The sequence below is a fragment of the Periplaneta americana genome, chromosome 10 (genome assembly GCF_040183065.1).
Source record: "Periplaneta americana isolate PAMFEO1 chromosome 10, P.americana_PAMFEO1_priV1, whole genome shotgun sequence".
NCBI classification, from domain to species: Eukaryota; Metazoa; Arthropoda; class Insecta; order Blattodea; family Blattidae; genus Periplaneta; species Periplaneta americana.
The window spans coordinates 35,567,471-35,592,617 of record NC_091126.1 but is presented as its reverse complement, the minus strand read 5'-3'; the positions used below and the strand labels follow the sequence as shown (position 1 = coordinate 35,592,617).

Sequence of the window (25,147 nt, the reverse complement as noted above, 5' to 3'; positions counted from 1 at the left end):
GCAAAGAATCTGGAATTCAGCAAATTCAGGGAGGCCATTTATTTTTTACGAAAATAAGTGTACATTTTGTTGTAATAATATAGACAGATTATAGATTAGTAGCTAAGATTTCGTTTAGTACTTGTCAATCAGAATATTTCAAATTTTAAAAAATGAGAAACCATTTATACAGAGAGACTAGTTTTCTAACTGTGCACTGGTGCACTTTGGGGTAGAGCCAATTGCGAGAACCTTGTCCACTTGCTTTTGTTGATATGTGCCTACATTAATAGTAGTAGTGGGGGTAGTAGTAGTAAGTAGTGTGTGTAGTAGTAGTAGTAGTAGTAGTAGTAGTAGTAGTTGTGTGTGTGTGTGTGTGTGTGTGTAGAAGTAGTAGTAGTCAGTGGCTTCGCATGACATTTTGACATAGGGATGCGATTTTTTAAATTGTTAAAATATAGTAGTCTGCTTTCGTTATATTCGGGAGTTGCATTCTTGGAAACAGCCGCTTATTGAGGAATGTTTGAGTTGAATTTTCAAATTTTCTTTATAATTTCCTTGTAGCATAAGTTATAACCTAGATCATATATATACCCAGATTGCTCAGCATTATAGGTTTTGACGTTAACAACTTTTGTCAGGTTTACTATGCTGCCATCTAGTTGTTACATAAGGAGTCACGTCATAACTCCCATTTGAATTCCATTAGCAACTGTACTGCCTCTCGTGTTCATTTACAGCAGACGGGTGGTGATCCTGGTGGTTGTTCTCTTCAAAGTGCAACTGATTTTAACATAGGAAAGAGCAATCTATATGTGATCTGGGGTTATAAGGATATTTACTGGACCGAAGCCTGGCCGAGTTTACATAAAACACGAAAGACGAAAGTGCATAGAACGAGACTGACTATACAAAATTACACATTTAGGGCCTACAGTTATACAGAATATTGTAGGTTAACTTAAAAATAACTATAAATAAAGCATAGCTCCCACAAATACTTTTTTAAAGTATTAGTATTAACAAAATATGTCATGCAGAGGAGTTATAAAACACACAGAAAAATTGAATGTAAGCACACGCGCATCGTCAAATGCAGAACCTAAATCACATCCCTCGCACATTGTGTAAGTGACATTCTTCCACTCAGCAGTTGCTTGTTTTCATATAGCTCAACTGATGCAAAGGATACCATCACATTTTACCACGCAGGCACAGCATGCAGGTTATGCATAATCTAAATCACATCCTCTGCACACTGGTATAAGTGACATTCTTCCACTCAGCAGTTGAACATTGCCTCGCTCTCACATAGCCCTGCCTATGCAACATACACAGTCACATTTCTTGGGAGTAAGAACTCGCTGTTAATAAATTGGCTCAGGCACACACCTTTGTCACTTCGTGTAATATATTTCCATTGCTGTAGCAGCGACATTTAAAATTTGAATGTAATCTTCAAATAATAATTGAAGAAGAGTCCACTGCAAGAATGATGGATGTCATGTGGAATACATTTTTCAGGAGAAGCAATTGAAAGTTTGAAATGCTTAGCGCTCAAAGCTTAACTGTGATTTTCCGATCATTACTGCACAATGACTATCAGTGTTAATGCCATATAACTCTCTATGTACATTCTATATGTCTTCAGCTATGCATTGACAGTCTTGGTTCATTTTCGACAAAGTGACATCCATCATTCTTGCAGTGGACTTTTCAATTATTATGTGTAACAGGTATAACACGATACACACAAAATAAAGTACCAGTAAATAACAATAAATATATTTTTTGTTCAGAAAAATTCAGGGGATGCAACACATCACCCACATCCATGCATGCTACGCCCCTGGTATTAGTAAAATAATGACGGTAATAGTGGTAATGGTTCTAATATTGGTGGTGGTGGTTATAGCAACAGCAGCAGCTACAGTAGCATCAAAATAACAAAGAATGATAGACTTCACAGAAGTCATCTAATTAGGATGGAAGAACATCGAGTCCCAAAGAAGGTATTTTTAGGAGATTTCGGAGGAGGAAGGCCGGTGGGAAGATCATGTAACAGATGGGAAGATGGTGTATGTCAGGATGCACTACAAATCCTCAAAATCCAGAATTGGAGAGTTGCAGCACAGGATCGACAAGTTTGGTGGAGTGCAACTGGGGAGGCCATGACCCGAAAACGGGCCAACGTGCTGAAGAAGAAGAAGAAGAAGAAGAAGAAGAAGAAGAATAGACTTCACATACTGTCAAATCATAATATAAAATTGAACAGCAAGGTAGACCTATTAAAACATGTTTTCGAAATCAAAATTGGGCTTTTGGGTATTCCACTGTTTCCTGGAACATTTCCAACGTTTCGGAACTACATACATGTTCCATCATCAGGGCAAAAGGTAAGACCAGAGAGGTTGCCTATTCTGTTGGGCTTGTTATGCCAGACTAATTTGGATGACTGAGAATACCCAAAAGCCTAACAACTCATTATTTCGAAATGTTAGCAACATGCAAATTTATTGCTGGTTTCTTTGTTTGGGATGACCTGAGTTGGGATTTAGGTGATTAGAATAACAACTCAATACTTTAAAAGACAAAATTTATTACTTTAAGGGCTTGAACTGTAGTTGCAAATTCGAACAGATGAAAATTCAATAGCATTTTAATGCCAGGTACTTTTTTAGCTAATAAATGTGATAATGTTTACAGTCTTCCATTTTCTCCTGCTGATCACAATCATGTCACTTCTTCTCTATATACACAACAGGTGCTTCAGTTCATGGACATGTATCAACATCTTCTCTCCATAAATACTACATGTACAAAAACTGGCATCAGTTCTCTAGACATGGCTCAGTATCATAAACATGATATCTATTTTAAGGGAAAGGTGCTCTACATAGGGACACTTTTTACTGCATCACAAGATGTTTAAATGGATTACTTATTAACTTTTTTCAACAACCATATATTAAGTAATAATTAAACATTTTTCAGTCTGTTATCTGTAAACTTTCTTGGTCTAGAGATGAATAACCTGTATCAATGTAATTTGTCTCTTTAAGTACAACCATATGACGTACCTAGGAAGTGAGATGGATGGACCAAGGGACACAACTATTTTTTTTTTAACATTATCATCATATACTCATGTAACTAAAGAACAAAAGTAGAGTCTTAGTTTGATATTAATTTAATAGTATATTACAATACAAGGTTGGGAAGTGCTTTTACAAAATCGAGGAAAAGTTTGAAAAATGAGCAAAGTGAGTTTTTCAATTTCCAAGATTTTGTAATACACTTCACAAACGTGTACTGTATAACATTTTTTGCACGATCATATTTTTAAAATTGCAAATACAATATATTTTGCATTGAAAATTTAGAGCAATATTATTCCAAAGCTTTCGCAAAACTGCACTGTAATGGTAATTGAGTAACAATAAGTGCACTGTAATGGGTCTATTTCAGTATAGCTTTATGTTGTGAAGAATGGTTTCCTTAGCAACAAGTTTCTATATGGGAATTCTAACTTTTAAGACCTAACAGCAATAGCTGTAAGTACAACAAAAAAAAAACATGATCGTACAAAAAATTATTTTAACACTACACCAGTCATTTTCTCATCATAAAATTTAGGAAGATTTCAGTCTCAGTAATTTAACCTAAATTAAATCCACTGATAATTGCAACTGTAACATTTTCCTCATTGACTTCCCTCCTCCTATTTCAGAGAGAGGTAATTTGCATACAATATCTTCAGAAAAATGGATAAATAATTGAAGAGGTGGATTCCAAACTGACATAAGTCAAAATGCCAAGTTACGAGAAAATGAGAAAAACTGATTAAATAAATTTGATACCCTCAGTGCCTGCATACTTTATTTCATTAGGTAGTTGAATTTATTTTGACACTTCTCTGAAGTAGTCTATTTAGAATTACTCTGCTTTTTATATAGATTTAATGAACTTTGTCTTTTCAAACGAATCTAAGTCGAGAGTTGGGAAAGTCTGAAAAATAAATTTACACGAGTATGCATGGTCTTGAAAAGGATACATTAAAACTTGAATGAAAAAAAAAAAAACCTTTTGAGAAGGAGCAAATTTCTTATATGCTGAATCATTCCTTCTGTATCTGCACATACAGACATGGACAAAAATATTCGTACAGAAGAGTTGAAAAGAACTTTTTGTATATTTGTATAAACATATTTAAGATTGCACAAACTGCCACAAACAAAATTATAGTCTTTACACCAATGTATAATATATACTAAAAACTTTAATGAAAATACACAATAATACAAAATAAATATGTATACTCATTGCACGACAATATATAGCTGGACATAAGTATTCATATACCTTCAATAATAAGAGGAAAACAATATTGTTGACTTGAATTTAATAGCGAGTTGGCCTTTCCTGTATGTAATTTCTCGTAACTATTTGGCATTGAATGCACCAGCTTTTGTCTTGTTTTGATCCAAGGTTTTTCCATTTCTGCTGCAGAAGGTTTTTCAATAGCGACTTGCTTGTTACATGTTTTCTCATCCTGAACTCTTAACTCACTCAACAGATGCAGCGGTCATCAGCACAGAGCACCCTGGGGCTAGTGTCTCTTACCCGTGGAGAACACACTGCACTATGGTGCATTCATAGCTGCTAGCGAGTATATTCTCTACCTCCGCCCGCTGCACAACAGGGCACATGGGACAGCTCCGCTTACCCTTTACCCATTTCAGCGCGTGTGACGACCACTGCTCTATAGGATTTGTATCCGGAGACTGTGGAGGTGTTTTCAACGTGTGAAGAGTTTTGTAAAGGAACCACAGAAGAACAATGCCCACCATATGTTTGGGGTCATTGTCTTGAAAATAGAAATCATTACCAAGATTTAGTTTTTCTGTGCTTTTTTAAAGATTTCCTTTTAAGATCTTCAAATACTGGAATTTATCCATATTTCTTCTATATGAAAATCACTCTCCTACACTTGAAGCGGTCATACACCCCATATCATAACACCTCCACCTCCATTCTGGAATTTATCCATATTTCTCTTATATGAAAACCAACTCTCCTAAACTTGAAGCGGTCATACAACCCCATATCATAACACCTCCACCTATAGTCTTCTCATTGTACTCCGTGTTAGGTTGGTTCCAAACCAAAATATGTCCATCATTGTGAAAAATAATAAATTTGCTTTAATCGGTGAACGTTATATTCTCCCAAAACTTATTATTTTTTCTACATACTCTTTTGAAAGTTGTTACCCATTGTTTCTGTTTATTTTGCTTATGTGGGGTTTCATTCTTGATGCCCTAGCACGATGTAGAACTTGTCTTATTGTTCGTGAAGTTACTGTATTGTTAAAATATTCTTCTTTAGCTGCTATTTCAGATGAAGTTGTTTTAGGGCTTTTCTTAATTAAGTTCATTATGTACCTCTCGTCTCTTGAAGAAAGTTTCTCTGGACATCTACTTCTTCGGTTGCTTTCTAACACTGATTTATCTTTTAATCTATTTATTATGTTCTGGACAATAGATTGGCTCTTTCAAACTGTTTTTGATATCTCGGAATATGATTTTTCTTCATTTTCTCCATCTTTTAACCTATTTATTATGTTCTGGACAATAGATTGGCTCTTTCAAACTGTTTTTGATATCTCAGAATATGATTTTTCATTTTCTTCATCTTTTAACCTATTTATTATGTTTTTTGATATCTTGGAATATGATTTTTCATTTTCTTCATCTTTTAACCTATTTATTATGTTTTGGACAATAGATTGGCTCTTTCAAACTGTTTTTGATATCTTGGAATATGATTTTTCTTCATTTTGAGGTGAGAGAATTATTCGCCTCTCCTCAACAGACGTTTCCTTATTCCCCCCCCCCCCACCCCCATTTCAACAGAACAGTCTCTCTCCAGGCCACGAGACCTTCTCTATGAGCATGTAGTACTCAACTGAGACAACTGAGTAGGAGTGGCTACTGTTCACTAGTTCATTTATTCCTTTTAACTTGCACTGTACGAATAATTCTGTCCGGCAAAAAATCGTTGTAAACAAATACAAGTTTGTGTTATAACTTTATTGTGTAATGTAGAAAAACATAAAATTCGAGAAACAGACAACAATAAAAAAAAACAACATAGACCTAGTGAATAAAATAAAAGACAAACATATCCCACACAGTACAACATTAGCAACTTTCGACATAATTAACCTATACACAAACATACCCATAAAAGATACACTACAGATACTAGAACAAATGCTAAAAAAAAAAAAAAAAAAAAAAAAAAACACAAGAACACATTAAGAAAATCATCCACATCACAGACATCATCACTAAAGAAAACTACTTCACATACAATAACAAATATTACACTCAAACCGAAGGCCTACCCATGGGCTCACTCATTTCCAGCATACTAGCAGAAATATTCTTACACCACATAGAACAGACATACGTACTAAATAAAGACAACAACAACAACAAACACGCAGACAACATCATATATTGTCACAGATACGTAGATGACGTAATAATACTATACAAAAGAAACAAAAGACAGATCCAAAACCTGCATCAACACAAACAAAATACAGCCAAAGCTACCCTACACACTAAAAATTGAAAACAAATCCATAAATTTTCTAGACATCACAATAACAAAAGTCGACAACAAAGACACATTCAAAGTCTACAGAAAACCCACAACAACAACACCACACATACACAACACATCCAACCACCCCACACAACAAAAACAAGCTGCATTCCGAACAATGGTGCACAGACTACTCAACATACCAATCAACCAACACGTTACAAAGAACACATCACAGCCATAACAAAATTACAAAACACATCCACATATGCAGAACACGTCACAAATGCTAACCACACCTACAGAGACATGAACACAGACATGGAAATTCTACACATCCAACCAAAAAGCCAGAAACTAAACACACTAGAACAATACGAAATATACAGACACACAAAAACACATCGAAATGAAATTCTCAACACACAACTCAATTTCAGAACACACACATACTCTTTGACTCCACATTACACTACACAAACACACCCCCACAAGAAACAAAACAAACGGCACCAAGACCAGCAACAACCAGTTCTGAAGAATTTATATAATACATACTATGATAACATATTTTACTGTAAAACTGATCACTAATAAACATGATTGTGTGAAATAATAGGTATTATACTTGAATCATGACTGTGTATGAATTCTTTTGCCTATGTCTGTAAGCCTAACACTGAACTGGGGGGGGGGGAGGGTATTTCTCCTGCCATAATGGCTTTCCCAACATTTAATTTTCGAAATAAAAGCAATTATCGAATCTCCTCTTAGTCTGTCTACTAAACCTTCTTCTTTCTGATCTACTGAGACCTTGATTCACAAAATACCGACACAAAGTATTCATTCAGTTCTAACTTGGATGATCAATAAGAATGTTTTAAAACACAACAGAAACAACTAGGATATTAACCTTTCGAACAGAATATTTAACTGCAATACGAGTTCTTGGTTTTTCGTTTCTAGGTCTTTTGTTTTGATTTCACCAGAACACACAAACTTAATCAAATAGTTAACCTGTTCAGACACTGATTTGTAACACTGCAAATTTGATTAAAAATATTTTACGTTGTAATTTATCAAATCACTGGCATTACACCCATGTGTTTCTTTATGAGAACAGGTTATGATACGTTGCCCCACAACTTACTGGAATTTGCACACCAAACTCTTTTCTTGTTCTCTTATATCCTCTTCGAGACTGTAAAATGGCATCACTACATTACTGAATATTAATTTCACTCGTATTTTACAGTTATGTGCATCCTTACCAACAGTGCAAATAGCACTAATTCTTTGCGTAGTCTGTACTGCGTGTAGTGCAAGCATGCTTACTTAGGTCTCTTTGGAAGCAATGAACAGAATACTTAGGATCATTTGGAATGAATTTAATATTTCTCATGGCAGGTAATGAATGATTTACAGCAGTGATCGTCAGCACTCGCTGAAATGTGCAACGGGTAAGCAGTGCTGTCGTGCAGCAGCAAGAGATAGAGAGCATACCTGCTAGCAGCTACGAGCGCACCATGGTGCACTGCGTTTTCCGCGGGTAAGAGAGGCGAGCTCCAGGGTATTCTGAGCTGACGACCCCTGATTTACAGCATTACTGAATTTATTTTTATATCACTTTGAAAGAACGTGAAACAATATTTCTGAACCTACCTTCAGTTAAAAAAAAACTTAGGACACTTTGGAATCTACCCCTTCAATTCTGAATTGCCATTGGTAAAAGAATGTTTCTAAGATTTTAAGATTTCATCATTCATCTAAGATTCTTGACTTCACACTGTTCTTTAGTTTCTGATATTGAACAGATTTAAGCTACAAAAGGTTTCTTTTTATTCTTCTCTGTGCACTGAACTGGCAGAGAATTCCCTTCACTAATGATTTCAAAATCAATCTGCTGTTGTAATTCACTAGCCAATAAATCTCTTATATCATAATCAGAATCTGAACTATACTGTAGTTCTAAACTTCATCCACATTTTCTTCACTGCTTGATTCATACAATCTTCTTGCTGGTGATGGTTTTTCCTTTGAAACTTCTTTTCCTGGCACTGAGTTTGTTTTCCTGGCTTTAATTTCCATTCTTTGTGGTCAGTCAAACATTTCTTTTCCTAATGTTCTCCTTTTCGCATTCTTTGATTCTCTTTCCCCTGTTATTAAGAATGGACGAATAAATTCAGGTGTTATTATTTGAATTTCATTGGACACTGATGAAAATGTCTGTTGAGGATTTGCATTTGTGTTTATTTCTGGACTGGCAGAGGGGTTGTCACTGTAGTATTCATTGCCGATAACTCAGCTGATGTTGTGGTGGAAGAATCGCTTTGAGCGGCTGATGTCTGAAGATCTCTATCTGTCACATTAAATGAGAGAAAATCATGATCACTATAAACTGTGGAGTTAGAAGGATCAGTACTAATAACTAGAGGGTGGATTTATATGGACTAAAACTAGCGAACATATACATGCATTTATGCAGTAAAAAGTTGGAAATATGCTCTAAAAATTGAGAAATGTGCACAAAAAAGTATTTTGTTTTTAATGAAATTCACAATTATCTTCATAACTTTACTGTTTTTTTTTGTAATAAATGTAATGATAAAGATAGAATAGTGTTATTCTTTCATTGATGTTATTTAGCAATTAAATTATACTTTATTACATAATTGTCATTAATACAATATTAAATATCATTCACTGATCATTTTATCATCAAAATTGTTTTTGTTACAATAAACAACCAAATATTTCTCTAAATTGTCTGGCAGAAAAAATTTTCTTCTGTCACTTAAAATGTTTTTTGTATTAAGAGGATGACCTCTTCATATCGCACGAAGTCACAGGGCAATACCGCAAAGAGGCTATGTCACGTGCAGAATAAAAATTGAAATGTTTTCACATTCATCAAAAAACACACTGTTGACATCCCGAAGAAACGTTAGTCCTGGATTCCTGGCTTCCATTCTTTCAATTTTGTGACGAAGACCCTTTCCAATTTCTCCAGGTACTTTTTGGGTGATAGCAGTTTCATAAACCTGCATGACAGAAGTTAGTGGCAGCCCTTTTTCTTCCAGACAAGTGAGTGCAGCTGGTATTTTGCTAAAATAGGTTCTAGCACACTAATTTAACCTGGAGGCTCTTCTCATTGGAAGCATTCACTGCAGCTTGAATACTTGTTGCTTCATTCTCATGCAAAGCTTCCAGCACCTATTTTACCTCTTCTAGATGGTCACAATAATAGTGCTGCTTCTATCCATGTACTCCATTTTGTGAGGATAGGCTGTGGGGATAGACGAGTTTCTGGCAGCATTTCAGAAAATAACTGAACTCTTGATGAAGCCTTCACGAATACTTTCTTCACAGAGAATATTAACCCTCCTAGTAACAAGAGGGGTAATAGGATTACCCCACTGATGAATTTCAATATTACTTTCATTTTTCTCCATATTTCTTCTTGAAATTCCATATATTTGTCCGTTATATGCCTACTAACAGTTTGAACTTTGAATAAAGAATAACATTATTAATTAATCTATTTTAAGATGTAATTCACATTATTCATGTGGGGTGATTTTATTATCCCCCCCCCCCCCCCCCGGTAGTCTGTGTCATGAAAATTTCAGGATTTAAAATTCAACCTGTGGCTTAATTTCCTTCGTTTGTGTGTGAGTTTCTTTACTTCCAAATTATTTTATTTTGTGATATTTATAACATTTTTTTAATTGTTATTTATATTATCATGACGTATTTTTTCCAATTTTTTATTTCTCTGAGGTATGGTTTTCCTAAAAGTGGTTTTATTAGGAATGATAAATTATTAGTGGAGCCTTTTTTCGAGATGCTCATTGTATTAAGGTGGTATTCGAATATTTGAATTTCAATGAAGAATTGAAATTTATTTTATTAGATTTATATATTTATTTATTTACTTTTAGAACGTAACTTTTATTCTATTTTATTATAAACAATATTTTTGAGATGCTCATGGTTGTATAGAAGGTATTCGAATATTTAAATTTCAAGAATAAACTGAAATTATTTCCAATTTATGTTATATTACTGTGACACTCTTTGCTTGTAAATGTGTTTTCCACCATGTCAAAACCATATAGTGTTAAGTTATTTGTCTTGAAATGGAAGGGAGGCAAATTTAATTTACTCTATATGTTACCTCATAGTGTCACCAGTAACATATCTAAAGTTCATTAAATGTGGTATATATTTTCAACAAAATGAAGCAGATATATTATTTTAATGTACCGAAGTACATATGATATTTCCATGCAGATATTCTGCGTCATCATACGATGAAAGAGTAATGGAACGGAGAAAAATTCTCTCCGGCTCCGGGATTTGAACCCAGGTTTTCAGCTCTACGTGCTGATGCTTTATCCACTAAGCCACACCAGATACCCACCCCAGCGCCGGACAGAATCGTCTCAGATTAAGTTCCAACTCTTGGGTTCCCTCTAGTGGCCGCCCTCTGCACTACGTCATAGATGTCTACGAACGTAGGACTGAAGTCCACACATGTGCTGAGGTGCACTCGTTATGAGTGACTAGTTGGCTGGGATCCGACGGAATAAGCGCCATCTTAAATCACGAAGTGATTTACGCATATCATATATATTATTTTAATGTACCGAAGTACATATGATATTTCCACGCAGATATTCTGCGTCATCATACGATGAAAGAGTAATGGAACGGAGAAAAATTCTCTCCGGCGCCGGGATTTGAATCCGGGTTTTCAGCTCTACGTGCTGATGCTTTATCCACTAAGCCACACTGGATACCCACCCCGGCGACAGACAGAATCGTCAGAGGGCAGCCACTAGAGGGAACCCAAGAGTTGGAACTTAATCTGAGACGATTCTGTCCGGCACCGAGGTGGGTATCTGGTGTGGCTTAGTGGATAAAGCATCAGCATGTAGAGCTGAAAACCCGGGTTCAAATCCCGGCGCCGGAGAGAATTTTTCTCCGTTCCATTACTATTTTATCGTAAAATGAAGCAGACCTTTTGAATCACTTTGTATTTTAAAAAAATAGGATGATTATTTTATATTTTACATTTTTTATAAGTATATAGTCAATAATACATAAATTGTTTAAATTCAAAATGCTTAACACAGATCGACATATGATTTTGATAGGGGTAATTGTATTTAGCCTCCCTTGGTAGTAGTAAGTTGTGAAAATCCTTGGTAGCAGGAGAGTTAAAGCATTCACTTCGAGAAAGTTTGCTGTGAAGACTGTGTGATAGACATGTCACATCCACTGTCTTAGAATAAAATATCTGCAAAGCTTAGCTGCCTTAATCATGTATACTGCTGCATCTGTAACTATTAGCAGGAGTTTTTCCTCAATTTCCTGAACAGGCCATAGAACACGCATTGCATCACGAACAACCCATGCAATCATGGAGTGCTTTGTTTCTTCCAGTACCCTGGAGATAATAAGGTCTGGTGTTCTTGGTTCATTTTTTGTAAGTTTTCCCATGAAGACATTGGCAATGCGCCATCCACATGAATCTGTCGTTTCATCTACAGTTAGCCATGTTTTTGAATCACCAATGCTGTCTCTGATTTTTTGGAGCACCTAAAATATAAAATTAAGTATATAAAGTCTGACTTAAATTACACAGCATTATAAAATGTTATCTGTTTTTGTGACAATTTTCTTAATTAAATAAACATACCTCTTCATAAAGAGAGCCAATGTAATTGTCCCTTAATGTAGACTCACTGGAACTTTATGCCCGCAGTATTTTTCCAAGAATCCTCAAAATTCTATATTGTTTAATTTTTTTTATAGAATGTTAGCTGACACTAATGCCTTGCACAGATCTGTTGAGAAAACATCATTTCCACCATTCCTTGCAGAAAATGCCAACATTAAGATTGTCTGAACCCTTGATATGGTTTTTCCGGAGGCATTATTTTTATGAGCTGCTGTTTGTAAATGTTGTTTAATCTGAATTTTTTTGCCACAGGGCACCTTGAATGAATGAATGAATGAATGAATGAATAAATAAATAAATAATTAAATAAGATTAAACATACTGTAAATACTATAACAAAATCACTCACTGCAGAATATATTGATATTAATAAAATAAAGAGTTACAATCACATTAAACTCACATTTTTGTCACAGAATTGGCAGAGGACAATTTTTCCATCTGTTGTTAATGAGCTTTAATTTTAGACATAAACGTTTAATTTAAACAGTAATGTTCATAACCATTCCAGATTTCAACCGTTTCCTTTATAATAATAATAATAATAATAATAATAATAATAATAATAATGGCTTCATTTAACCTGGCAGAGTTAAGGCCGTAAGGCCTTCCCTTACACTCAACCAGGATTAAAACTTGCTTACACAGTTGAACATAAAACTGGATCGGAATTAAGTAATTACATACTGATACAATTTAGGTACATAATGAGATCAAAAGAGGTAGTTACATAAAATTTACCTCATAAAATAAAAATAAACATAGTGAAATACATATTAATGTTGTTAGAATCAAATACGAATCACATAAAAACAGAAGCCGATAATTCAATAAAAAAAAATGTACACAGTAAAAATAAAGATAAACACATTAGTATACATATTAGTATTAGATTACAATTAAGTAGGATTTACATAATTAAACCAGAAACCGACAATTGAATAAAATGTACACAAAAAATAGATTAATAAAAAAAAACAACACAGTGGGATACATATTGGCGTTAAGTGATAAATAAACACGATTTAGATAATAAAAATAAGAAACAAAAAAATAAAAATAAATACAGTGGAACACATTCCATTAAATATTTGCAACGTGTTAGGTCTGGTAACTCATCATAAGATATTTTTCTAATTTACATTTAAAGGAAATTAAAGTTTGGCAGCCCTTGACTTCAGGTGGCAGAGAATTCCAGTGACGAGAAGTATCAACAGTGAAAGATGAAGAATAGAGAGATGATGTGTGCAGTGGTATTTCTAGCATGTTGTCATATTGTGGCCGAGTATTTAAGTTATGATACCGAGAAAGACTGTGGAATTGGACAGATAAGTAAGAGGGAGTAGAGGTGTGCAAAATTCGGTATAAGAGAGAAAGGGAATGTAACTTTCTCCTCTTATTTAACCTGAGCCACAATAATTTATTGAAAGAAGGCGAAATGTGATCATAGTAGCGAACATTACAAATGAAACGAACACACGCATTATGAACACGTTGCAGTTTCTGGGATAAACCCACCCTGAGATCACTGAATAAAGTGTCACAATAATCGAAATGAGGCATAATAAGAGTCTGTACAAGCATCTGCTTTAATTTAGCTGGATAGTGGTACAATCTTTTTAATGAGTGAAGAGTGGAAAATACTTTCTTGCATGTGTGTTTGATATGTGTGTCCCAGGTAAGGTTAGATTCAAAATGAACTCCCAGGTTTTTTACAGTTGAAGTGAATGGAATAATCACTTTATTCAGAGTCACAGGAGGAAGGTTCAGCTTATTAATATCGGGGATTAATCTTTTATTCGAAAATAAGATAGTCTGTGATTTATCTGTATATAAGTTAAATCCGAATTGTTGAGATCAAGATGAAACAGATTCGAGATCTTTATTGAGTCTATTAATACAGTCACTTAGTCTATCAGAACTGGTGGAAATGTATAATTGAACGTCATCTGCATAAATATGATATCTGCAATATTTAAATGACTTGGCGATATCGTTAATTTAGAGACAGAAAAGCAATGGACACAATACCGAACCCTGGGGAAATCCTGACTGTCTTTCTGTTGAAATTCCATTAGTGTTTGTTTCAGTACAAATTATTTTTATCATAAATAATATAATGGCTATAAAGGTAAAGTGATAATAAGATTTTATATACAGATACATTATTATGACATGATGCCAGAAAATGGCAGGTTACTGGTGGCACGCTCCCTGCACAGTCTGCAATGCAGGAGAGTTGTGGCATAGTAGATCTTCAGTCATCATATGACATTCGCTGTAGTCACAAGTCGTGTTACAAAAGTCTTGATTCTTCAAGTGTATAAAGTTTAGTGATTATTGTGTATTTAGGTAATGTCTACCAACAAATTCCCACTGCATGAACATGTATATATATATATATATATATATATATATATACAATACGTACATAAAAGGCAGAAGGTCGTGTACGAAAACAAGACGTAAATTTCGAATAGTTTCCAAACAGACTTGTGCCTTTTGCCGAAACAATTACAAGACTCGTTAATAGTACATTATGCAACGAGCCTATAGTGGTAGTAATTAAGACGCGAGTATGTTTATGAAACGAGCGAGAGTTTCATAATTTTCATACGAGCACCTTAATTACCATTATAGTCAAGTGTCATACGACGTTTTATGCTCGACCATATTTCTAACTTGAAATTATTCATAAGTATTCATGTCATTCTTATCTGACTCAGGAGCGGAACTAACCTTGTGCAATACGTCGTAAATTGTGAGATGTGCGCAGACGCGAAAATATTGATTTTTTCCGAGAAACAAATGTCGACATTGACCTTGATATAATCTAGAGAGTAAAATAAACATTAATCTTCATATAGTCTTGAAATTGAATTAGACATTAAGAAACGAGATGACAAATTGAATTTATTTGAATATTATTTACAATTAACGCTAATTATTATCTAATCTCGCGCTAATTATTAATTTAATCTCGTGCTAGTTGTCTTCCGATTGCATATCCGAGAATAATCGATACTTGCGCTTTCATATTGCTACAATGGTATTTTCTGATTGGTGGAACACCTGAACTTTAATGAATATGTGTACTTTAATGAGGTCCATTAAAGGGCTGCTACCAGGTGTAAAATTACTACATTTCGGCATGGTCGAGCATAAAAGATTTAATGATACAGGCTCAGTGAACAATCGAAAATCAAACAGAAAACGTATTCTTACAGAAGAAACATTAGATGAGATTGGTGGAAGATTGGGAACCATTTTCAGCAACGACTGTAAGCATGGTAAGTCCAAATTACTGAACTTTATTGTTAATACTGTTAGGTATTGTAGAAGTGCCAGAGAAATGGTTATGCGCTCACCAGAAACCACACTAACAGTGGGCCACAAGTAACTCGCTGTTTTCTCACATCACGTAATAATAATAATTCTCTGTATAATCACGAATAAAGAAATAATTTATTAAATACATTCTTCCACTGAATAACATAGCAGACAATGCCATCTTGCCATACAAACTACAAAACAAATGAATGTTCAATTTTCAACATCATACATCTGCGAACTCCCATAGACAGTAGCGTCAGTTTTGACTCAAGTGTATGTATTAGTAACTCTATGGGTAATATACTTACTGTGCCTGGAAAAAAAAAGAAACTGTTCCTTCACAAAACAAAAGCTCACAGCCGTCTGCAATGATTTTGGGCAGGAATTTGAGCTCCATGTGGAGTAAATAAAATGTTCTTATAAATAAACGGAAAGTTGTAGATGTTTTTCCTAGGTGCTGGTACAACTTGTCCCTTGATTAAGCACCTTCCCTATGTATGACCATGAATTTAATTTCACCTGGAATACAAAATACTATAATCATACACAGGTAAAGTACAACACTCGGACAATAATCATAATATAAATCTGGACATAGAGTTTGTATGGAGTTTACAATAAACTATCAATTACTCTGTCTCAAACTATTGCATAATTGACACAACCAGTATCAATAGGTATATTTGTTCATTCATCTTTGTAGCATATCTAAAAAAAATTATTGTAATTATTTGACGTCCATTAAGGAGGATTAGTGTAGAAAATGTCCCCAGTCTGATTACAAGTGGCGGCAGCGGCAGCAGAAGCAGCAGCAGCAGCAGCTTAAGGCGTGTCTCCACTATTAAACATTTAACAACAACATATTGAATTTAACATGTATATGGACATTTCAAGTCTCAATTGACTTAACATGTTAACTAAGTATGTTGAATTTAACACTTTTAACATGTTGGCATGTTTTCCAGCAGAAATGGAAAACATGTCAAGTCAATTCATTTGCTCGTGCAGCGTCTGTACTGTTCGGCAAAGTTCGTACAGTTTCCATAGTAACAACTATAAGTTCCGATTTTGTGGTGAGTATCTTGATCATTTTTATACTATCATTGGTCCTTGGTGTTAGCTGTAAGTTGTTCGAAGTAATGGAGTGGATGAAAGAAAATACATTAGAATAAAATTAATGCACTGATGGAAAGACCTTGTTTGTGGGATGTGTCTGCAAAAAAAGACACAGGCAAAACTAAGAAGGCTGACTGTTTTAGAGAACTGGAATTATTATTTAATTGTTCTCGAGAATACAATAGAGTTTTTGCACTCTCGTCGTATGCTAAACGTTAATGCTATGTTGACGTCAGTAATGGTCGTATTTGGTGATGTATGTTAACGTAGTTTGTAAAACTTCAGAAAGAATTATACGATATTACCCGCTCCTTTAACATCTATCATGTCGTAGGTCCTATGATAATCAATCGCGCTGTAATTTTTTAAATTGAGATGAAATGGCTGCTCTTAAATTATGTATTTCTTTGATGTAACAGGAAGTATTTTTGCAGCACTATATTAAAATCGTGTTCTGACATTCTCAGCAAGTTTTTGAATCCAAAGCGTTACTGTATTAAACTTTAAGCTCGTTTAGAATGTATCCTGCATAGTGTCTTTTACTATGATATTATCGCATCCACATTCTCATTTTCTTCCTTTTCAAAGCCTTGTAACAAGCAATAGAGGCAACTACAAAAGTCAGATCATCATCTGAGTCCATTGTCCAAGGTTTGAAAATAAGACACTATCTATATTAAAATCTCATAGACTGTTTATGGTGGACTACGCAAAGAAAGTCAAGTTTAACATATTTAACAGTGTGGACAAAGTGTTAAATGAAATTAGCATTAACATGTTCAATCAACACGTTGGGATGTTAACAGTAAACAATTTAACATTCAACATGTTGTTGTTAAATGTTTAATAGTGGAGACGCGCCTTTACATCATGTCTTGGTCATTGTCGTGATTCTTGTTGTGAGACTTATCATGGTCCTTACCATTATCCTTGTTGTGATCTTTATCGTGGTCCTTGTCTTTGTCACAGTTGTTATCGCGATTTTTGTTGTTTTTATTGTGATCCTTATCGTGGTACTTTTCGAGTCATGGTCCTTATCAAGTCATGGTCTTGGTTCTAGTCGTGATTCACATCATGATGCTTGTCGTGGTCCATATCACGATCATTATTGTGGCACTTGTCATTGTCCTCATCTTTGTCCATGTCGTGGTCCTTCTTATGTTTTTCATTCCTGCTTGGGCTGATTACCTGGGCGGATTTTTCCGAGGTTTTCCCCAACTGCAAGGCAAATGTCAGGTAATCTATGGCGAATCTTCGGCCTCATCTCGCTATCACCAATCTCATCAATGCTAAATAACCGAGTAGTTGATACACTGCCATTAAATAACCAACCAATCCATGTCTGGTCTAACATGGTGAAAAGCCGAAAACCTAACAATAATAATGGTGGATGCGAACTTGAAAGAAAGGGTTTTTGTAGTTTCAATAACCGCATCTCACCTGCATTCAGTAAAATACCCTTAAGAATTTTATAGTTTAAGAAACACTAAGTCGTCATCATAATATATTTTATTGATATAATGCCGGAATTGTTATATCTACATGTCTTCTGGAGAATACAGGAATAATTCACTTTATTTAAATTCCACACAAGAAAAAAGTCCGAACAATTCTTGTTTTAATCTACCCAATTGAAAGGCATGGTTAATTTAACTTGACCAACATGATTAATCCAGCTGAGATTTATGGTGCATGAATACTCTTGCTGGACTGTGATAATGCCTTAGAATGATATAAGAATTGCTCAGAGTAATTATGAAGATATGAAATGTGGCAACACCTATTCCTTTGCTGTCCGTGTCTATAGGCCCCTTTAATGAGCTGAGTATGAGTGGTGTGGGGTAGGTTTGCGAAGGACAGGAGTGTCACTACTGCTCAGTTATTAGGGTCAGGCTTCCAGATTCGTTTGTCATTTAGTATATGTTCTAGTTCTAACAATTTATGTGATAGAACTTAGGACGAAGACCTATATAAGGTACATATTACATATTTCGAGCAGTGTCTGTGCATAAATATCCTAATGAATTCCTTAGTTGCCTTGACAAGCAAACAACAAAATTTTTAAAAACCTTTAGTGAAGTATACCTGTTCATTTTGTGGCGTGAACTATATACATTATATCACATGCTCCATTTCGTCTCCTGCAACAAGTCTGTTCGTAATTGATCTTCTGCACACACCCCAGAATTTCTGAGGCTTCAAGGCTTTATGAGTTGCTGTAAACTTCCAGCCCATATGCTTATGACATTGCCTGCACTCGGCTATTGTCCATGCATACCTAAAATCAAAAATAATCACTCATATGAAAATTTGTTCTACCATATTTAGAGTAAGAACTAAAATTTGTTTTATTATGTTTACATTTTTATTTATTTATTTTTATTACTTAATTTTTTTGGCTCTTATATTTCTCATAAACAAATGTTTTTGAGATGTTCATGATTGCATATGATATTCGAATATTTAAATCTCAAGAATTAACTCAAATAATTTCCAATTTATGTTATAGTACTGCGACTTTCATTGCTTGTAACTGTTTTTTCCACCATGTAAAAACTATACAGGGTGTTTCAAAAATACGGGGCATAATTTCAGGTATGTATTTCCCACATGTAGACAATCAAAATAGTTCATTACATCATGTGTCCGGAAATGCTTTATTTCCGAGTTATGGCCTTCACAACATTGAAATTCACGGGAACATTTTTCTTTCCGCAGGTCGTTGCTGTCAAAGGAGACATTAAGAGGGCACTCTGACAGTTCATTCTGAGGCGAAAGTTACATTCAGTGTTGTGTATGCGTTAGACTGTGCGACATGTATTCAATCAAGAGCTGGCAGAGATACACTTCATGTACGGTAAGGCGGACGGCAATGCTGCACTGGCTCGACGTTTGTACCAGGAGAGGTACCCACAGCAACAATGTCCAGATCGGAAGACATTTGTACATCTCCATTACCATCTGTGCGAGTATGGAAAATTTAACTCTCCTGGTTTGGGAAGGGGACGACCAAGATCTACAACTCCAGAAGTACAGGAGGAGATTCTGGAGGCTGTGAACATGACTCCTTCTATCAGCACACGAAGGGTAGCGTTGCAAGTCAATGTTCCTCATATGACTGTCTGGAGACTGTTGAAAGAGTATCAATTATATCCTTATCATTTGCAATGTGTACAGGCCCTGTCACCAGCAGATTACCCTGCACGAGTTAGGTTCTGTCAGTGGTTCTTGCAGCAGTGTGGTGTAAATCCGAACTTTCCTGCCTTAGTATTATTTACAGACGAAGCACAGTTCACACGAGATGGCATAACAAATTTCCACAATCAGCATGTATGGGCATATGAAAACCCACGTGCAACTGTTCCATCTCATCACCAGGTGCGGTTCTCCCTCAACATGTGGGCCGGTATCATTGGTGATCGATTAGTTGGACCCCATGTACTTGTAAACAGACTTACGGGGCAGGCGTACACAAACTTCCTGGAAAACACCATACCTCATGTTTTAGAAGACACTCCACTGATCAATCGTCAACACATTCACTTCTTGCATGATGGCGCTCCTGCACACTTCAGTCGTACGGCTCGCAGGTACTTAGATCGAAGGTTTCCTGATCGATGGATAGGTAGAGGTGGCCCAATTGCTTGGCCTCCATGCTCACCTGATCTGAACCCTCTCGATTTCTACTTGTGGGGCCATTTAAATTCATTGGTTTATTCGTCTCCGGTGCCTGATTTGGAATCCCTTCGGAATCGAATTGTGGCATGCTCTGAGGACATACGCAATACTCCTGGAGTTTGGGATCGTGTTCGCAGGTCAATGAGACATCGATGTGAGGTCTGTATTCAAGCAGGAGGTGGACATTTTGAACATCTTCTGTAATGACAACGACCTGCGGAAAGAAAAACATTCCAGTGAATTTCAATGTCGTGAAGGCCATAACTCGGAAATGAAGCATTTCCGGACACATGTTGTAATGAACTATTTTGATTATCTACATGTGGGAAATACATACCTGAAATTATGCCCCGTATTTTTGAAACACCCTGTATAGAACTGAAGAGTTGTCTTGAAATGGAAGGGAGACAAATTTAAATTTATTGTATATGTTACCTCATAGTGCCACCAGCATATTGTGACTTTTATTTCTATTTTAACCATCATGCACCCATAACAATGCGACTTTTATTTTTAATAATTCACCCTACAACAATGGGTATCCATGTATTGTGGGTCCCTATCACCACGGCATGGCGCGTCCTCAGGTTGCGGATAGAGGAGACGGCCTCCAGATATGGAGGGTAGCTGCGAATATATTGAATAAGCAGTCGTGGAAAGCCGATAAGGGGTGGTCCTCCAGCTTGGGGGTTGGGTGAAGGGCTAACAACCCATCACCGTAAAATACAGCTTGTTACGAATCCCTACAATAAGGATAGGGACCGATGGCGGGCTTATGTGAGGGTGGCAATGAACCTTCGGGTTCCTTAAAAGCCATTTGTAAGTAAGTACAACAATGGGTATTCCACTCAACACAGCAATACAAAAGTCGTTATTGCACTCTACACATAATGATTGCATCGTATAATTTAACTCGGAAAAAAAAAAAAAGGCATTAAAATGTGACGATTATGAGATGAAATATGGTACTTTCATTTCAAACGAATTTCACTTGCAATTCAAATAACCAAGCGTCTATAATATTTAATCACATAAGAGAAATAGAAAACAATAATGAAATAGTTGGTGCACACATATCAATGCATAGGTCAATAGCTAGAGAGGGTTTCTGGATACCAAACAGCCCCCAGATATTTTTTAACAATAGTAGCAGTACTTAAGAAAGGGAGTTTCTTTGAATTAGTAAACAGATGTTGTGACCACCATATGACTTGGAATAAAATACATTTTCTACAAAAAAACGCATGCATGCACACACACACAATATACAAATCATGATTACCCTGGAAACCAAGAATATTCGGTTGATGGATCTTCATTCACACATCGAAGGCCTACAGCTTTATGCAGTGTGAGTGTTTCATGCACGAATCCTCCAGGGTTGACATATGTGCCTTGAGGCCCCTCCACTGACATCGAAAATGTGTCGCGAGGATCAGCAACATGTGCATCACAGTCTCTACAGCACAGCATCTGACACTGCAATAGCCAAGAAATACCTCATTAAAATTTATTGTCCAGTAATCATCATGAAATTTTTTAAATAATTACTTCTTTCCTCAATATTTATGTCTATTTCTGTTTCAGACAGTTCTTAAATTATATTTTTATCCAAATATTAGGCAACCTATTCCTTGTCAATTTTCATTTTTGCTTCTTCAATGCTTCCATCCTACCAATTAGGCCTACTACTCAGATAAAATATGAAACAAGTTTCTTTTAAATCTCTCTTCCACAGTCACTTTATTCATAATTATCATACAATATGTTATTCTCCAAACCTGATTCATTAAGTTTTATATTCTCTTTTTTTTTTTTAATTATATAATAAGACTAAATAATTATTTGATACTTATGGATGGAAAATGAAATCACAGATACAATAAACAGAAAGTACCACAGACATAATACTGTATAATAAAAAAACATACAAAAATGATTTCAGGAAAATGTAACTGGAAACTGGAAAAATGAGGGGCATTAACTCATCTGTAACATCCATGATAATAGTTGTGTAACATCTGTGACATGGAAGAAACAGCTATAAAATATTTACCGGTTATGTTTTTGTGAACTAATTTGATGCCATTTGATTTGCATAGCTTTCACATGGACATTATGAGAATGAATCTCTTTTAGCTTGAGGCAGAGACCTGTGTTTTACACTTTTTGTTAATAAGATGTAAAGTGAGTTCACAAATCTTGTAACATCCATGACGGAACCTGTTCTTTATTTTTTGGAATAATAATACATTTTATTCAAACAACTTATTTTCTGTAAAATGATACTGATCTTCTAAATTGATTCTAATAATAAAAGTTGACAAGAATAATTTCATTTTCAATACAGTATGCAGTTTGAAAGTAGTAATTATGTAACATCCGTGACAACTGCAATGACTGATATTTATTCTCTCTCTCTCTGTCTTCCTCTCCCCCTCCCCTTTCTCCCTTCTCTCAAAGACAGTAAATAGCAGGTTACTTTTTTACTTGCCAGTGCCTGTATAATTATTCTCTCTCTGCCTCTCTCTCTCTCTCTCTCTCTCTCCCTCCCTCCCCCCTCTCTCTCTCGAAGATAGTAAATAGTAGGTATTAACAGACAGATCCAGATCATACGCATTTTCTCCCACTTTGCAGGCATTGCAACAAACATCCTGATGGTATCACATCAAGAATAATCATAACACACTTTATAGTCCATGAATTTCAATTAAAGATCTGTGCCATCAAACATAACTGTAGACTGAGAAACATTTTGTAGAATAAATAATGCTCATTAGAGTAATTTTAATGAAACAAACTAGAGGTGGATTGCAACAGCATTTTTCCATCACAGCTTCGGAAAAATCACTGTGACATAATAGCGATTTTGTCACAGTGTGATTTTTATGTTTGGATGATTCTTGGCAATTGCAAATATTTCTCATTACGAGTCGACAGATGTTTATGTTTACAGCTCTTCTGCAACTTGATGTACAGGTACCGTATTATATTAACAATAACTGATTCAGTGAATCATTCATGGAAGAATATACAAGGTACATTCGGCAATGTTGGCGTGGCTTGTGTATCAAAGAGTTTCCGACGTTAACCTTTTGAATGGAATGATAATGAATTAGATCCCAGTTATTTTGTCCTTAAAGTTAGTATCTTCTGACTTGTAGTTGTTTGGAGCTGTCACATATACAAAGTGGCCCAAAAAAGTATCATCATCGTCCTTGCAGGTATTAGGCCTAGTGGCCTGTTACGGTCTCCGTCCATCTTTTCAGGGGGCGTCCCAATGATCGTCTTCCATGTGGTATATAGCGGAGAATTTGTCTTGGGAGTCTGGAAGAGTCCATCCTATTGACATGGTTAAGCCATTTTTGTCTATAGTGGTTGAGATGTATACACTGCTTAATTAACCATAACTTTCAAATTAATTGACGGAAACGTCTAATTTTTTATATTTTAATAGCTTAATGTTCTGTTGTTAGATGGCACTTACCACATAAGCGTTGTTTTGTTTTGTTGTAGGTTAGATAGCAACCGCCGCTGTTGTTGGTTATGTGAGTAAATATGGCTGGTGCAAGGCTGACAATCGATGAAAGAAAGGCAGTTTTGAAGTGGTACATTAAGTACGGCAACATTAATGAGGTTCAATGCCAATGGTGAAATGAGTTTCCAACACAGGCACCACCACGTGTAACAATTGCGCGTATTCGAGACAAACTTGAAGCCGAAGGCTGTGTTAAAGATGTGCACAAACAATGTTCTGGACGACCTGTAACAGCAACAAGTTCAGCAAACTCCCATGCTGTGTTACAACAATTCATTCGCTCACCACAGAAGTCTGTGAGACAGTGTGCCCCATCCCACTACCATAATCTTGTCAGGGGGATATCTCAGCGAAAATCTACCCGCACAATGGATAGGTTGAAGAGGTGCTGTCGAATATCCACCACGTTCTCCAGACCTAACACCTCTGGAGTTTTACCTATGGGGGACACTAAAGGAAGTCGTTTATCGACAAAAGCCACGCACATTGGATGAGCTACGAGAATCCATCGTACGAGGCGCATCCAGAAAGTAAGTTTCCCTATTAAAAAAAAAAAAAAGAACACACACTTTCAGGAAAATATTTATTGGCAACAGGTACAGCAATGTTTCAGCTATTTTTCAACATAGCCACCATCAGAATTGACACACTTGTCGTATCGTGGGATCAACTTTTGTACCCCTCTGTCATAGAACTCTGACGCCTGTGAATGGAACCAGCGTGTGACAGACGTCTTCAGCTCTTCGTCGTTGTCAAAACGCTCACCAGAGGACAGGAATTTCTTGAGGTGCAAGAAAACGTGAAAATCGCTGGGAGCAAGATCAGGACTGTAGGGTGGGTGATCAAACAACTCCCAGCCACATTCCGTCAAAACAGATGCTGTGTGCCGAGCCGTATGTGGACGAGCATTGTCATGGAGGAGCACAACACCTGCAGTAAGCATTCCATGCCTCTTGTTTTGAATGGCACATCGCAATTTTCGCAGTTTCACAGTAACGGTCAGTGTTCACTGTTTAACCTCTTGGAAGGAAGTCAATGAGCAGAATGCCTTTCCTGTCCCAGAACACCGTGCACATCACTTTCTGTACTGACAGCGTCTGTTTGAATTTCATCCCGACCAGAGATCCACTATGCCGCCAATG

General features: G+C 35.9%; 1 protein-coding gene across 4 annotated transcripts in view; it reads right to left on the bottom strand.

Moving 5' to 3' along the window:
- Positions 1–2,558: 2,558 nt before the first annotated feature.
- ohgt (E3 ubiquitin ligase component cereblon) overlaps positions 2,559–25,147 on the bottom strand; it is a 75,325-nt gene continuing 52,736 nt past the window's right edge. For 2 of the 4 annotated variants that reach the window (XM_069837235.1, XM_069837238.1), the window contains exons 7-11: positions 21,750–21,946; positions 18,875–19,067; positions 15,982–16,192; positions 5,742–8,953; positions 2,559–5,498 (exon numbers count right to left, since the gene is read on the bottom strand). In XM_069837235.1, the coding sequence (XP_069693336.1) occupies positions 18,905–19,067; positions 21,750–21,946 (360 nt within the window). In that variant the 3' untranslated portion in view covers positions 2,559–5,498; positions 5,742–8,953; positions 15,982–16,192; positions 18,875–18,904. Of the gene's footprint in view, positions 5,499–5,741; positions 8,954–11,563; positions 12,199–12,298; positions 12,598–15,981; positions 16,193–18,874; positions 19,068–21,749; positions 21,947–25,147 lie in introns of those variants that run through there. The other 2 variants (XM_069837236.1, XM_069837237.1) reach the window with 2 other exon arrangements.